The following is a 15,394-nucleotide window of genomic DNA, read 5'->3' on the forward strand; positions in this document are numbered from 1 at the left end:
CCTTTCGTCTGCTGTGGCTGTCGAAGAACGGTTTCTCCGCGGTCCCCTCAGAAGCCGCCCGCACGCGGGGCTGACAATGCATACCGCCGTCCACTGCTGCTGAAAGCCGGCGCAACAGCAGCAGCTACGAGAGAATACACACGCCACTTGACGAACGTGAGTCCTTTCATAGCTGCGATTCTTATTACACATAGCGGGAAAGTGAACCGGGAAGACCGCTTGGTCAATGTATTTGCGTATATGTTATAATTTTTTGCGCCTTCAGGCCCCGCTTTGCGAAGTTTCGCATGGGATATACTGGTTACGCCTTCAGGAGCAAACGTCTGCATGCGTGCATCCTGAGAAGCGTCAACGACGTCAACACATTTGAGGAAAGCGCTTAGGCCCCAGAATTCTTTTCTGGTTCCGTATAAGAGGTGTAACTTAAATCGGAAGGCGCAGTTAGTGGGTAGTTAGGAAAAAGTGCCTTGTCTGATTGCATGCTTATTTAGTTGCTACAACATGTTTTATTTCGTTCCTTCGTCAATTTTTTCCCGTGACTTTCGTGCTGTGTACACCCTGAAACCATGCAAGCACGGTGGTAGCGTTTTCACTGGCGTACCCGCAATTTTTCCCCCGCTCCCCCATGGCTATTTGGTTACAAAAACAATGCTCACGCTTTCACATATTTTTTTTAAAGCAGACGTGCAGTTGTGGGACCAAAGCAACTAAAAAAAAAAAAACGAGCCTGCGCCAAAAATCTTTAATGGGGCAAGTAGCCATGTTCTTGATCATAGGGGGTAGTTTCGCACAGCTATTGTACCTGTATTATCTTTGCAGTTTAGGAGTATTCTATGTCATTACTTTAAGCTCAACCGCGTTAAATCGAATAACAAGCATTCGGATGCACCAGGTTTTAACGGTTCATACCGAGAACATTGGCGTCCACAGGAGAGAATACGTTTTTACTGAACTTTGAATGAATAATTGCCGGGCGTCTGCTTGAGAATTAGATGAACAACTTCCGGTGTACATCATCCTTTGTAGAACTACGAAACTATACAAATACATTTGTTGTGCGCATTCGACAAGTACCCCCTTTCCCTTCAGCTGCGCGAGACCTGTGACGTATCAGTGTATAGTACTAACCATTTAGGAAGCGTACGTGGTTCCGTACAAGACAGGGAAAGAAAACCTAGATCCCGCCGTATAGGCATAGTGAAGGTTCAAGATGTTGTGTGAGGGGGGTGGAGGGTTATCCGCCAGTGATTTAGGTATGTTTCACGCTCTACCACCCTCCAGAGAGATGGCGCTTACAGAAGCGTTGTAAAAACGAGAAAAAAAGACGTTTTGTTGCCTGTTGCGTCTTCCTTAGGCCTAACACGGCGGCGGCAAAGATGGCGGCCGTCAGCGGGCGCTCGGCGTTCACCGCCGGCGCGCTGCTCTTCTTCCTCGCGTGCTGCACCCTTCGCGCCCGGGGCCAGATCCTGAACCCTCCGTATTTCAACCTGGCCGAGGGACGCAACATCACGGCCACGGCCACCTGCGGCGACCAGAACTCTCCCGAGCTGTACTGCAAGCTGGTGGGCGCCAACCTCGGCAAGCAGGACAGCCCCAACATCAACCTCATCCAAGGACAGGTGCGCACCAACGTGGAAACGCAGTGGGCAGCCCCACCTCGGGGGAAAAAACGCGGGCAGGGTGCACTAACAAGTTCTGCAAACTCCTAACTGTTGCTTGTTACGTAACTTTCTCACCCGGCCCCCTTGTTAGCAGCGGTTTCCCAGGGAACAGACACCTTCATTTCAAGTATCACCAGACAGCTGAAGCATAACGAACGGTAAAAACGAACGGGCGGAACCTAATGCTCGAAGTAAACGTTTCACTCATTGTGTACAATCGGTGACAGCGCCTTGCGGGGAGCACGACTAAAAAAAATCCGGTCGCTGCCCGAAGACCGTGCATCCTGCTGTTTCAATAACCACGCAAATGCTAAGCACGCTGCGGGAACCCTTGCTAGCGTAAAATTTAATAAAACGCCTTGTTTGATAACTGCCCGTGACGAGAGACTTTCTGCTGTCGCCTCTCTCTCTGTACGACCGAAGGTGTGCGACTTCTGCGACCTCACGGACCCTCGGCGCGCCCATCCTCCGGAGAACGCCATCGACGGCACCGAGCAGTGGTGGCAGAGCCCGCCGCTTTCCAGGGGCACCCGCTTCAACGAAGTCAACCTCACCGTCGACCTCGGACAGGTATGCCGCCACGCTGTGTGAGCTGACCGACTCTTCGCGCGCGGTGTATGCGTAGTGCGTGTGGGATAGATAGATAGATCGAAGCGTTATTATAAAAAAAAATCAAAGCCCCTTTTCCTAATTAACAGAACGATTTTAAAAATGCGAAGCTTTCTTCCATGTCGGAATGGCGCAATCGGATAGACGTCTACTTCACAGCGCAAGGGACGCAGGTTTTTTTTTTTTTTTTCTTTCCTTTAGGTGCTTGATATGTATTCGCTCATCGCACGCGCCCTTTGTGGAAGCCCATTGTGTAAAGGTGGTTTTACCGCAGCGCGTATTGCGTGACGGACGACGCCAACAGCGATACACAGAAAACGTTGCCTTAAAAACACGGTATGAGGCGGGGCTGAATCAGCCGTCTATAGGTCCAGGCATCCGCTGAGGGATCTGGTGATGTGGGCCTGAAGACTCGCCACCACAGCCTGCCGCTGTTTCGTGGGGTAGGGTGCAGTACCACAGTGGGGACACAGCAAGACGGGGTTGTATGGCGTGCTTTGGAAGGAATGAATTATCAGATGATTCCTGTGAGTGAAGCCGTCGCCGTGGTAACTCAGCGTTTGTTGCGTCTTCTGTGGAGTCTGCAAAGACGAAGTAACTGGCCTTGTTGAAACATCCCGTGGGAGGAGTGTCGCGTGCCCGACTCGATAGAGAGTTTTAGCAGTCCGTATGTTCCGTGTTGTACGTGGTTACCGTGTTGACCGGGACCCGTCTGCGCATTCGACGCTGTAGGAGGATTCGTTCCGGGGGCAGGCCCTCGCCATGCTCGTGCATTCGTCACAGTGGGGTGCGCCTCCTCGCCCTTCCGCTCCCGCAGACGCAGTCGGGTCCCGATTAAATCACGGTAACTACGTAAACGACGGAACAGACGGACTGCTAAAACTCTCTTATATGGCGACCGTAGGCGCGGTGGGCGTCTATTCTGCAGTCACACGAGCCATGGCATGGTGCGCAAACCGTGCTGTCGCGTGCTAAGCCATTTGCATGGTGGAGCGGCCGTATTTTTTTTTTTTTTTCTAGCGTTACATAAGTGGGTTTTCTTGCCTACGCCTACATTTTTGCCCTAAAAGCTACCCGAGCGTACGCGCGCGCGCGCGTGCGTGAAGGGGGGATGGGTTCTGCTCAACCATTGGGGCTTTTCGAATTTGATCCGAAATAGATAATAATTCTAATTATAAATTACGGGAACATGAAAAATTCTACGAAGTTACCTTGTTTCTAAATAAAACGATACGGCAGTGTAGCGATTCGTGTGGTTAAGAAAACCGCGGTTAAACAAAACCGCAGTTTGCTGCGTCACACGACAGGTGAAACTGCGGTTATCCTGATAACCATGGTTAACGCAAACCGAGCTTGGCATGCTCAGTTCTGTCACGCTAACCGCAGTCGCCGCACCCGCAGTGTTAAAAATCGCGCAAGTCAGATCGTATTCAAGTGTCGGAGCATCAGCGGAGGCAAAAAAAAAAAAAAAAAAAAACACGTGGCGTGCGGAGGAGACGAAGGTCCTAACAGAGCCGAAATAGCGGGCGCCCCAAAGCTGGCCCCAAGAGGAGCTCCTTGCGTGCTTGCGTCGCTCTCGCACTCAGCGCGACTGCGCGGGACCACGACGGACACGAGAGCTGCGGTACAGTGCCTAGAATATACTGGCCAGGCACTATAGCTGCGGCTCGTTTCCCGATCCACTCGAAAAATCCGGCTAGAGCCACCAAATAAACCTGATCTAGTGGCTTTAACTAGCTGTGCTAAATTTGTGACTACCGCGCATCGTTCGCAAGAAATGGATAAAGAAGCGTTTTCAGAACTCGGAAGCGATCCGCGCGCACACCGACCGTACCTGCAAACACGCCGGCGCACCTGCCCGCACGGCCCACGATGCGTCTCGAACCGGCCCACACTAGCGTCACTAAATAAAGCGTAGCTTATTTAGTGGCTCTAGCCCGTACCACGGCAGCAACAGCTTGCCGCCGCTCTTCGAAACCAGTGTGATCGCGGAAAGGCAGTTCCACATGCGGTAGAGCGGATGTTGGTGTGGTGAAAAAATGTGCTACGGATTGTAATTCGCAGTTGTAGAGATAGCGGCGGGTGGTCAAATATCCACCGCGATGCTAATCCTAAAGTTCCCAACACCAAGCCGACGGTGGAGTGATTCGGTTATAGAGGAGAAATGATAAAAGAAATGTATTGGGGATATTATTAAACGGCGGGCTGGGGGGGGGGGGGGGGGGGGTGCGGAGGGAGGGGGGGCTCACCGACATTCCGACGCAAGCCGGTTGCGAGCTGTTGGGGAAGTCCCTCTTTTGAAATTCCGCGCGCGAGTGCGTTGCGCTTGGGTCTAAAGCAACTGTTTTAACGGTGTTTCCTTTTGTCTACACTGCTTCTCTTTTTTTTTTTTATCGAGAGGTTGGAAATTTGTTAATTTAATTTTGTTACGCTCACAACAACGTGACTACGACTGCTGTCGCCACACTTGGAATTTTGCGTGTAACAGCCAAAACCGCAGTTTGCAATAACTACGGTTAAAGCTTAGGAATGACCCGCCGCGGTGGCTCAGTGGCTAAGGCGTTGCGCTGCTGAGCACGAGGTCGCGGGCTCGATTCCCGGTTGCGGCGACCGCTTTTGTGATGGAGTCGAAAAGCAAAAACGCCCGTGTGTTCGAGATTTCGGCGCACGTTAAAGATCCCTAGGTGGTCAAAATTAATCCGGGGCCCTCCACTACGGGGCGCCTCATCGCCTGCGTTGCGTCGGCGCGTTAAACACCACAATCAATCAATAAAGCTTAGGAATGGTTAAACGAACTGCGGTTACTTCCGCCGCATTACTAGGGCAAAGTGCTTTGTCTTCTAAAGCTTGCACAGACAGTTGCACTATTTTAGTGCAATATGTGATACTAACGCGGCACCGAAGTGACGCCCAACAAAGAGCCCCGTCTCGACAGAAGTGGCACGATCCGATTTCAAGTCTGCGTGAAAACAGGAAAGCACGACGAGCAGTCTTTCAGCACTCCGAGGAGTTGTTGCGGGCTCTGAACGTGCGGTTAGAGAGTAGTGCCAGCAGACCACGCTTTGTTTCACACTTTGTGATGCGTTGACCAAAAAAAAAAAAAAAAAAAAAAAGGAAGGGTGGGGGTGGGGGGTGGGGGGTGGGGGATGGAGCGAAGAGGGTGGGGCTCTCGCAACAGTGCGCAGCCGCCGCCACGACGGGCGAAATGGCCCAAAACGGCCGCCCGCTCTTCCTCGGCGCTTCCGTAGGGGTCCCCTTTCTTGCGGCGGGACCGTTTCTGGGAATAGCGCGGCCGTCTTGCGAGGAGGGGGCGAAAGATAAACGCCGTCGATGCCACGGAGGAGGAAAGCGTTTGTTTCTTCTTCCATGCGGGATGGGCAGCCGCTCCTGAAAACTGACAGGCAGGAGGCATCGGTGCTTCCGGGCGGCTGGGTTCGCAGAGCACTTTGGGGGCATCGTGTGGTACGCTGGCCTTATCCAGTTGAAAGGGGCAGCTGAAAGGTGGGGTACATTTTATTGGAGCAAAAGGGCAAGGAGATCGAAGCCTCTGAAGACGCAAATGCTGACCAAACGCAAGCCAGAGATTTTAGCTAATTTGTCGATGTCGACTGCGCGTGCTGCGTGCGCGCTCGCGGGAAGGAGCAAATTTTTGCAACCGGAATTTTGGGATGAGAAGAGACTCTTTAATATTCTTTTACCGCGGGTACGTGCGCCCTATCTTAGAATTTGGCTGTGCTCTCTTTTCAGGATCTCCAATGTACAAACTCAATCCGCTTATACCACTGGAGCGACGTGCCCTGAGATTGTGTCTCGGCCTTCCGAAATACGTAACTAATAACATCCTGTATTAGGGTCCCGGCGGCCTGCACTAGAGTTTAACTGCGCTGACGATACTTAGGATTTTCGAATCGCCCCTCAGCAGAGATTTGTCGCTGATGGTGGCTCGACCGGCTATATTTTTTAACTCGTGGTGGCCCCACCAATACCGCCCTCAATGTGTGTATGCCCAGACATTATTTCACCCCTTAATATTAACATTCCGTCCGTTATGCAGATGTCCTGGGAAGCTCTCCCTGTTCCCCCAACCTTTAATAACATTTTTCCTAACAATGCGAAAATGCTGCGTACACGTCTACTAACGGGTCTGTTGAACGACTATCTGACTAGCTTGGATTCATACGTGGTTGTAGCGACTGATGCGTCTCAACTTGAGGAGAGAGCGGGTGTGGAGATTTTCAGTCCACAACTCAACTGGTCACTTTTGATTCGCCTACCGGACTTCACGCCAATTTTCTATGCTGAGTTTATGGCAATAGTCATAGCATTAAAAAACTTACCTCCCCAGATATTAAATATCGTAATTGTGTCTGATTCATTATAGCTAAACTAAGAAAAACAGCGCAAACGACGGGACGAAGAAAGGTAAGACTAAACACAGCGCCTGTGTTTAGTCTTACCTTTTTTCGTCCCTTCGTTGCGCTGTTTTTCTTAGTTTAACAATGTACCAACTGGCCCGTCAGCATACCCTTCTGGAATTCATTATAGCTGTTTGCTCCGCTTTGATATCCCCCCAAAATTCTGCTCTTCTTCGCACATTTGGTTTTTTAATTCCTTCCCACTTAAGAGAAATCCGCCTGATATGGGTGCCTGGGCATAAGGGTTTATGGCTTAATGAAGAAGCATACTCCTTAGCGAGGTCATCACTAGGCGGCCCTCCGATCGACGTCTGTCCATTTCCCTCCATACTGGCCAAAGCACGGATACGTCGGCATCAACATCTGGCGAGGTGGCAGGAGGGTATCATATCACCTCCTTAGATGATTACGCCCATTTGGCATATGCGTGGATCTCCCGATATTGCGAATCTCTCCAATGCGAGGTTACTTTAACTATAGTTCATATCACAAGCTAGCTGCAGCACTGTGGAGACTACATTGTTGTCCCCCTCAGGGCGCCTAACTCACCGCGAAGGAAGCGACAAAAGGCGCCGGGGCCGTGCGGTGCCACTTGCCGAGAGGGGAGAAGGGATTTTCCTTTCAGGACCCCCTTCACAGCGGATTAGGCGCCCTCAGTGGGCGCACTATTGATAACAATGTAGCCTCCACAGTGCTGCAGCTAGCTTGTGATATGAACTATAGCTTACGTTGTAGAGCTCCGCAGCTCAACTTCTATGTGCACGGCAGCACCTCGCTGGGCTCACCTCCTCTCGTCATTGTGCTCTTTGTGATGAACCAGAAACCATAGAACATTTTTTCTTACATTTCTTTAATTTCCGCGGTTTCTCTTTAATGAGAAGAAAATACCTCGTGGAGCCAATTCAGCGCCTTGGACTTACCCTTTCAATGCCGGTGTTACTGTCGTTTGGTGCCATTTCGCTTGGGTTTCCTCACAGGAATTTGGTTACAGCCGTCCACACCTACGTCTCAGAGACTAGGCGCCTACCCTGTTAGCCACTCTTCTTGTACACAGACGAAAGAAGAGCCTTTTGAAAATTCCCGCATAGCATTTTCTTGCAAATTCCTGCATAGTGCACGTTTTTCTTCTACAAGTTCCTGTATTTGTAGTGCGATTATTCTGATCAACATTTTTTGTTTTCCTCCAAAATTTAGTCTCCTAAAGCGGGCACATTAGCCCCAATATATCTCCCGATCCTGGTCAATCCCCCAAGTGGGTATGCGCCACGAAAAAAAAAAAAAAGAACAACAACAACAACAAATAAAGCCAGCTTACTATACATGTCAAGTACAATTCCATGAGGACGCGAGGAAGCAACTGTAAGGTAGCGCATGTTCACAGCCGTGTTGAATATTCAAGCCGAAGCAAAGAGGTATAGTAATAGTGGTAATAGAGACCAATGCTACAACACGCAAAGGGGCGCAAGAAATTCGCGCTAAAAGCGTGATTCCCTACGTTTTGCCAAACCCTTGACTTGTACTCGCATCCCAACCAGTAGCGTGGTGCACTTTATGATTCCATTTATCAGCACCAGGTTACAAAACTAAACTGGTTTCGAAATCTGCCTCGGCAAACTGCACCCAAAACATCGGGCGGTGCTGGATGCGCAAGTAACGCGCGCTCAGTAGGAGGCCTCGGAGCTCGACCATGTGCAGCGAGCGCTCTCACGGGTCTTTATTAGCCGAAACTCGATCCGTCGGCTGCCCCGCCCATTCATCCATCCCCTTCTTCGTCGCGCAACCCGACGAAATGCGAGACCCACCTCTCTCGATACTGCAAGCAGACGGCTTCTTGGCGAAGCGTCTGAAGACGCGTCCTTATCGGTCGTCGCATTCGGCTCCTCCAGCTCTATCTTCGGCCCACCACCGGATGCCGCTCAGCGGTGTGATTTCAGCAGTTTATCTGTTAGCGACTTGACCGACTCGGTGCTCCGCCGTTCCGCGTATCTCTCTCCGTCTTTTGCCGAGGAGGCCGTAGAAGGAACTTGTGACGAGGATGCAACGCTTTTGCGCTGGAATTCAAGCTGCTCTGCCGAATCGCGCAGATTTCGAAACCACCGACGCGGCGACGAGATGGTTGCAAACGTTATGCACTGTTCGGGTTGCTCGACGTCTAGAAAATCCAACCATCTCGGCTTATAGCTTCTTCTGAAATCGAAAATTTGTACATATATAGTACGGGCGGATAGGTATGGAATTATGTATCAGGACAGCTTATCAAAAGGGGTCACCGCAAGTTCATTATTTTAAACGTCGCAGTTACATATTTTCTAAATTGCAAATTCACCCACGGGGTATTGTACACACGCTTTTGCTGACGATATAACATTGGTAAAAAAAGTAGCACGAGAGGTAGAACAATTAAAGGGCAAACAAAGCATTAAAAGTACTAGAAGTCTGGAGTAGGATCCGACTTATATTTGACTCGCCGAATTCAGATGCCACTGTTTAGTTTGCAAACAAAAACAAATATCCTTTAAAGAAATTAGAAATCAGATGTCTGCGTCGACAGTAACGCAATTTTCATTCTTCACATGGATTTCATGAAAGAAAAAGTAAATAAAATAATCGATATTTTAGGGTGAATCACGGTGAAGCACTGGGGGCTTACCAGCAGGCGTCGGCAGAAAATTTATACTGAAGCCATAGAAAGGTTATAATACTGTATACGCAGCAAAACACATATACAAGCACATCATGCCAACACAGAATGCGCGTCAAGGCAGTTCAAGGGGTATTTTTATTGGTGTTATTTTATATATAACGGGGGCAGAAAATTTGAGGTCGACCCACTCAATCGGCTGCTATCACTGCCTAAAAGGTACTTCAGTAAACTATGCTGTTGCGCTAGTTGGTGCATATCGCTTAACAAACAGAGCGCTAAAAACACGGCACAAAAACGAAGAACGACGAGACAAATGGGAAAGGTATATTGGCCAAACCCGCGTCGACAGTGATGGACTTTGAGACAGACTTGCAAAGATTAACATGTACACTTGACGCTGTAGTGAAATGTTTATACACACCGCTCAACTGAGTAGACTGCGCAGCCACAGCCCACGGCCTACCGGAATATGATGGCCGCCCGTTGCTCCACTTCTTGATCCAACTCCCTCCCCCTTTTTTTCTCTATAAACGTTTTCAAGTGTACTACTACACCATTGTAACTCTCTACAGTTACACCCTTCAGGAGTAAAAGGAGTGTATTCGCCGGAGGGTGTATGCATGGTGTAAGGATATTCTTACACTCTGGGTGCATGCGCCTCGGGTAAAGTGAACTAGAAGAGTTCACTTTACCTCGGGTGATTACGGGGGGTGGGTGGTAGTTCTTGTTACTTTATTCGTATAAATCAATTCGGTACATTAATTCGCATATTCGGTTTTGGATGAATATTTGGGCGTGTATACAAATATTTAGGCTTGTATTGGTTGCTGATCGCGATGGTGCATGTCGCAACCAGAGTGTCACACATTGATGAACGCGGATACGCAAATAAATATATTGTCATTTCGATCCGATGGCTGAGTGCACACTCTTCCAAGAGTTTCCCGTTGCGCCACGCGGGAGTCATAATGTCTGCGGCCGCCGCGATGGGCTTGTGCTTCGCTTCCAGTTATGCATCACACTCTTTCCGCCACGTGCGAATTCTCGCAACGTTCGATTTCGCTCGAATTATGAGCGGCATGCAGGAGTTATTCCTCTTGCGTTTCGCTGAACAGAGATCCTTCGCGCTTATTCCTCCCTAACGGAAATGTGCTGCCGCTGCTGCCGCGGGTGCGCCGAGCTCCGGATGCGGCTAATTGACTGCATGAAATGCGAGAAGGACGCCCCTTGCTCACGCGACGAGGGGCCGCTAATTCCGGGTGGTTCCGGGTCGCCCTAATTGACGAATGGCTCGTTTGTCGGCCCCCGGTCCTTGAATGACGCGCACCAATGTACGGCCCAGTTTTGCCGCGAGTTTTGTGCAGCGCAGGCGAGGTGTTAGTAACGGCGGGCAGAGTAAATTCGATCGTAAGCCCAAAAGCAATCATTATTTGATGCATGCGTTCGCTGAATTCACTTTCTGTCAAGAATAAATGAACTGAACGAAATGAAAATGTTGCCCATACCACCTCCCTTTTAATGCGCAGCGTTCTTTGCCGAGTACCGCCACAGCCAGGACCGTACGTGTAACGCCCTGCATTTCCACAAAAATGCATATTTGGCGGAAGTAACACCTTTGATCATTATAATAGAGTAAATGGATGTAATTGGTTGGACAGAATATTGAAAACAACAAAAAAAGAAAAATAGATAAAATAAAATTTTCACAAAAATGATGTGACAAAATCAAACATATCTACCCCCAAAACCAAAGAACAAACTGAAAAATCCATAGAGCGATGTTCAGAATACGAATAAAACATATAAACTGACCAATTCTGCAGTACACCTTGCATCTTCATCCGCCCTAATTTCATCCGCCTTCTGTTCAATCGGAGAAGATGATGCATGCACGATGTTATCTATCGGCCACCTGCCAATCTGGGCATAGTTTATGAAATGAAAGCCATTTCTGCAAGTGACCAACAAAATTAATCAGAGTGAAAGCGGCAGGTTAATGCTGGTGTGTAGGGAAGCAGAAACACCTGGGGTAATGGGATGGAAGCACGCGCTGATTTATGTACCGACGTCGGAGTGTGGTACCGGACAGTGAAGCTGAGAAGTTGACATGAGCAAAAAAAAAAAAAAGAGAGAGGTGTGAACAATTTTGGAGGCGTGAGGAGAGGAAAGCATGCCTGAACCGTTGAAAGGGGCAATGCGCAATTCTCCGTCAAAAATAATGCTACTCACTGAAACATGAACTGAAAGTACGTTTTGTACTTTACCTGCTGTTCATGCATCTGATTGTGCAAATAAGTTCATGTTGACTTGTTTTCCATTAAAATATCACCTGAATAATTGCAATATCTTTGAAATATTTTTATTGCAATGAAAATAACCACATAAGGATTTCAATTCACACAAACTCCAAATTATTTTGAATTGTGGCTGCCCATCTTCAACTGGCGACCTGAGTGTTTGTGTGTAAACCATCACATGTTTACGTCTACGTCCTCACATCATCAGATGTGAGGATGTAGAAGATTTCTGATGGAAGTTTTGGAACAGTGGGTCAAATTTCGGAATAGTGCTGGCGAGAGCTGTAGCACGCATAGGATATTGATGTTCCTGAAGTTGAGTTACAAAAATTGTGGAATTATTTATTAAGGCAACGATAATCTGAAAATTCGCTGGGACATTGCTGTGCTTAATACCTGCGCCTCACGGCCATATTGAAGGCCTTTTGAAGGCCTTCGAATGCATTGTGTATCAAGTGGTTCATTGTCTATGCATTGGGGGCATTTATGAGTAAGTAGTCAACTATTAATTGAAAGTTTCCGTGTAGTACGTATAAGATACATGTTGATCTGTATATGCCTTTCAGTGTTGCTCTTGTAAGATTTGATGCACTTGTGAAGATACCTTGAAGACATCTAAGCTTGAGCATCGAATGCACTGACTGACACGGGGGGTAACACATGACACGCTACTCGCAGGAATTCCACGTGGCTTATGTCTTCATCAAGATGGCCAACTCCCCACGGCCAGGTGTGTGGGTCCTTGAGCGGTCGACGGACAATGGCCAGACGTACAAGGCCTGGCAGTACTTTGCTGACAGTGAGCCCGACTGTGAGAGCTTCTTTGGCTCTGACGTGGAGAACCACATCACCCGGGATGACTCGGTCATTTGTGAGACAAAGTTCTCCAAAGTGGTGCCCCTCGAGGGAGGAGAGGCAAGTGGCCATTTTTGTCGCTATGGCTGTGGATATTTTCATCACTAAAGGGAAACTTTCCCTTCTGGTTTTTACAGCAATGAGTTTAAACTGGACTACTTGATTTATTTGTTCAAAATAAATTAAATTCTGCCACTACAATGGACCTTTTTCCGGTAGCGTAGCCCTCTCGCAGCGGTTGCCTGAACCACACTTGGGGGATTGTAGAAGAACACGCCCCCTTTTTTTCCACCTGCCCTGCGGAGTTGAGGAAGCCATCCAAGGTGCCACGCGTGGTTTTTGTGGCAGAGAAATTTTTCGATGGCAGCTGTAGCGCCTACCTGTCGGCCGCTTTCAGGGCTCAGAAACCGGAGCAACATTTAGCTGGCTCGGCGTTCGCAATCGGCTAATCCAATGTGGCGTCGTTTTGTTTAGAATTTTCCCCCAGTAATGGCGGATCAGTCGCTTGGAGCGAGAGTAGCGCATGCGCAGAGCGGTACTGGAAAAAGGTCCATTCGGCTTAGAAAATGTCTGTCACAGTATGCGTGTAATTGCCTTTCGGCTTTTTCTTTATGCAGTGCATTGGGCTGCTTCTTCAACTAATTTATTCTGTGTGTGCAATTAGAAGGCAACCTTCCCAACCACCAGACACACGACCTAACTTATTTTAGCCTAGCCTAACCTAGTGACTGAGCTGTGCCCCTTGGCAGCTATGAGATACATGCCAGGTACCTCCAAGCTTTGTCATGCCAAATACATTGGACAACAGCTTATACTATTTACAAGCTGATATTATTAGCAATTTATTACTACAAATGTTATTATTTATTATTGGTACAACCTATTTCCTTGTTATATGTACTGTATTTATTCGATTATAAGGCGGTCATGATTATAAGGCGAGGGTGCAGTCGGAGAGTAAAGAAAATATTTCTGAGCTTCGAATATAAGGCGGGGTATGACTTTGAGACTACAGGTTTTTTAAAAAACCTTGCCTTATATTCGAATAAATACGGTATTATTATTTATTATTTAGAACAATAATATTTATTACGAAGCTATTTACAGCCATGAGATTATCATGCCATGTACGCCTGACAACGGCTGTAAGCAGGCTGCAGTGTTTCTCGTGCATTGTGCAGTGAAGGATAGGTTTTTCTGTTGGCATGGAATTGAGCATTGTTGATGCTGGTGCTGGGAAGTAGCCAGACAGAGAGTCCGCCACCACCACCCCACGTGCAGATGGTGATCTCCCTGCTCAACGGCCGGCCCAGTGCCGACAACTTCACCTACTCGCACGTGCTGCAAGAGTGGACCAAGGCGACCAACATACGCATGCGCCTCCTCCGCACCAAGACCCTGCTGGGGCACCTCATGTCTGTCGAGCGCCAGGACCCCACCGTCACCCGAAGGGTACTTACATCACCTTATGAACGTGTCTGCATTCTTAGTGTTTTCACTGTGGCGTGTTATCATGTTTTTAAATTGTGGGGGCTGTTAGTATATTTCTTGCCCTGAGAGGAAAACTTTTTCCAACGAGAGAACTGGCAAGTTGGGTTGGACTCTCAGCTTGGGAGGACGTACCACCACTACATGGCCGGGGGTGTCCTCTCCCCCTCTTCCCCCCCGTGCAGTACTTCTACAGCATCAAGGACATCAACATTGGCGGCCGGTGTGTGTGCAACGGGCACGCGGACACGTGCGACATCACGGACCCGGCCAACCCGTACCAGCTCAACTGCCGCTGCCAGCACCACACCTGCGGGCCCCAGTGCGAGCAGTGCTGCCCAGGCTTCACGCAGAAGAAGTGGCAGCGCGCCAGCATCGACAACCCTAACGTCTGCGAAGGTCAGTGTACATACACGCGCTGTGCAGTTGCAACCACTCTTTCAACTGTGCTGCTGGGATGTCCGCGAGACATCATAACTGCGTGTCGGTTAAAAAAAGGGGATGGCCACTTGGGATGGAGGGTCGGGGGCCAGTTCCCTTCCTGTCATTGGAGGTGAAAAAATAGTATCTTGTGGGCAGCTGCTGAAGCTGCTACAGTACTAAATCTAAGGGCAGCAATTCAAATTGGTTTCGCGTTCCACACACCCTCTTTTCTGGCCCATGGGTTATGTGGTGAAAGTTTCATTTTCACCAATAATTTTCAATCCAACATCATGCATGCACTAACTGCCTGCTTGCTTTGGCCACTCATCTGTGGCTGCAATGGTGGAGGCCAACTGCACTCAAATTCCATCTCGGCCAAATTTATTTTGAACGTACAGTGCGTAGCACCAAACCAACTACAGGGACATGACCCGGTGAAATGCATTGTTAATTAGTTTGAGAAGTTTAAAATAGCTCCGCCAAAGGCGACACTGCACCTGCCAGTGGATCACGCAAACAGCCATGAACCGGAAGGGACACTGCAGCCGGCCAGCCAGGAGAACCGGTCAGGCTGTGCTTAAAAAAGGGCAGAAGGGTTCATACTGCAAAAATGCTAAACATAGTTGCAGCTCTGGTATACTGAAGGAGAGCAAGTTGTCTGTTTGAGCTCTGTTGTGGTTGATTGCCCTACGAGTCAGCACTTACCTCGACACCTTCGACACTCATGTTCGGGGTGTGTTACGTTTAGCAAATCACGTTTTACCTTGCCAAGTTGTGAAACACTTAAAGAGGACTTCATAAAAATGAAGCGCCTGAGCTATGTAAAGTTGCATTTAGTGGCACATATTAGTTTTACTCATCACCTTGTGAAATGACTGAGAAAAAAAAAAAAGCCGCACCTGACCTATAAAAGCACAATAGGACCATGGTATACAATGGAACGAAGCATGAAAGAAATGGCGAAAACAGAGAAGAACAGATAGGACAGGACGGCATGCTTCT

At 48.7% G+C, this 15,394-nt stretch overlaps 1 protein-coding gene across 1 annotated transcript in view; it reads left to right on the top strand.

Moving 5' to 3' along the window:
* The window catches only part of Lana (laminin subunit alpha), a 91,317-nt gene continuing 75,923 nt past the window's right edge, over positions 1-15,394 (top strand). Inside the window, exons 1-6 of the mRNA XM_077690927.1 lie at positions 1-156; positions 1,355-1,619; positions 2,085-2,231; positions 12,305-12,541; positions 13,763-13,933; positions 14,155-14,368. Of these exons, the coding sequence (XP_077547053.1) occupies positions 1,377-1,619; positions 2,085-2,231; positions 12,305-12,541; positions 13,763-13,933; positions 14,155-14,368 (1,012 nt within the window). The 5' untranslated portion in view covers positions 1-156; positions 1,355-1,376. The remainder of the gene's footprint in view (positions 157-1,354; positions 1,620-2,084; positions 2,232-12,304; positions 12,542-13,762; positions 13,934-14,154; positions 14,369-15,394) is intronic.

The sequence above is a fragment of the Haemaphysalis longicornis genome, unplaced genomic scaffold (assembly GCF_048455015.1).
Source record: "Haemaphysalis longicornis isolate Haplotype H1 unplaced genomic scaffold, Haemaphysalis longicornis Haplotype H1 scaffold_10, whole genome shotgun sequence".
NCBI classification, from domain to species: domain Eukaryota; kingdom Metazoa; phylum Arthropoda; class Arachnida; order Ixodida; family Ixodidae; genus Haemaphysalis; species Haemaphysalis longicornis.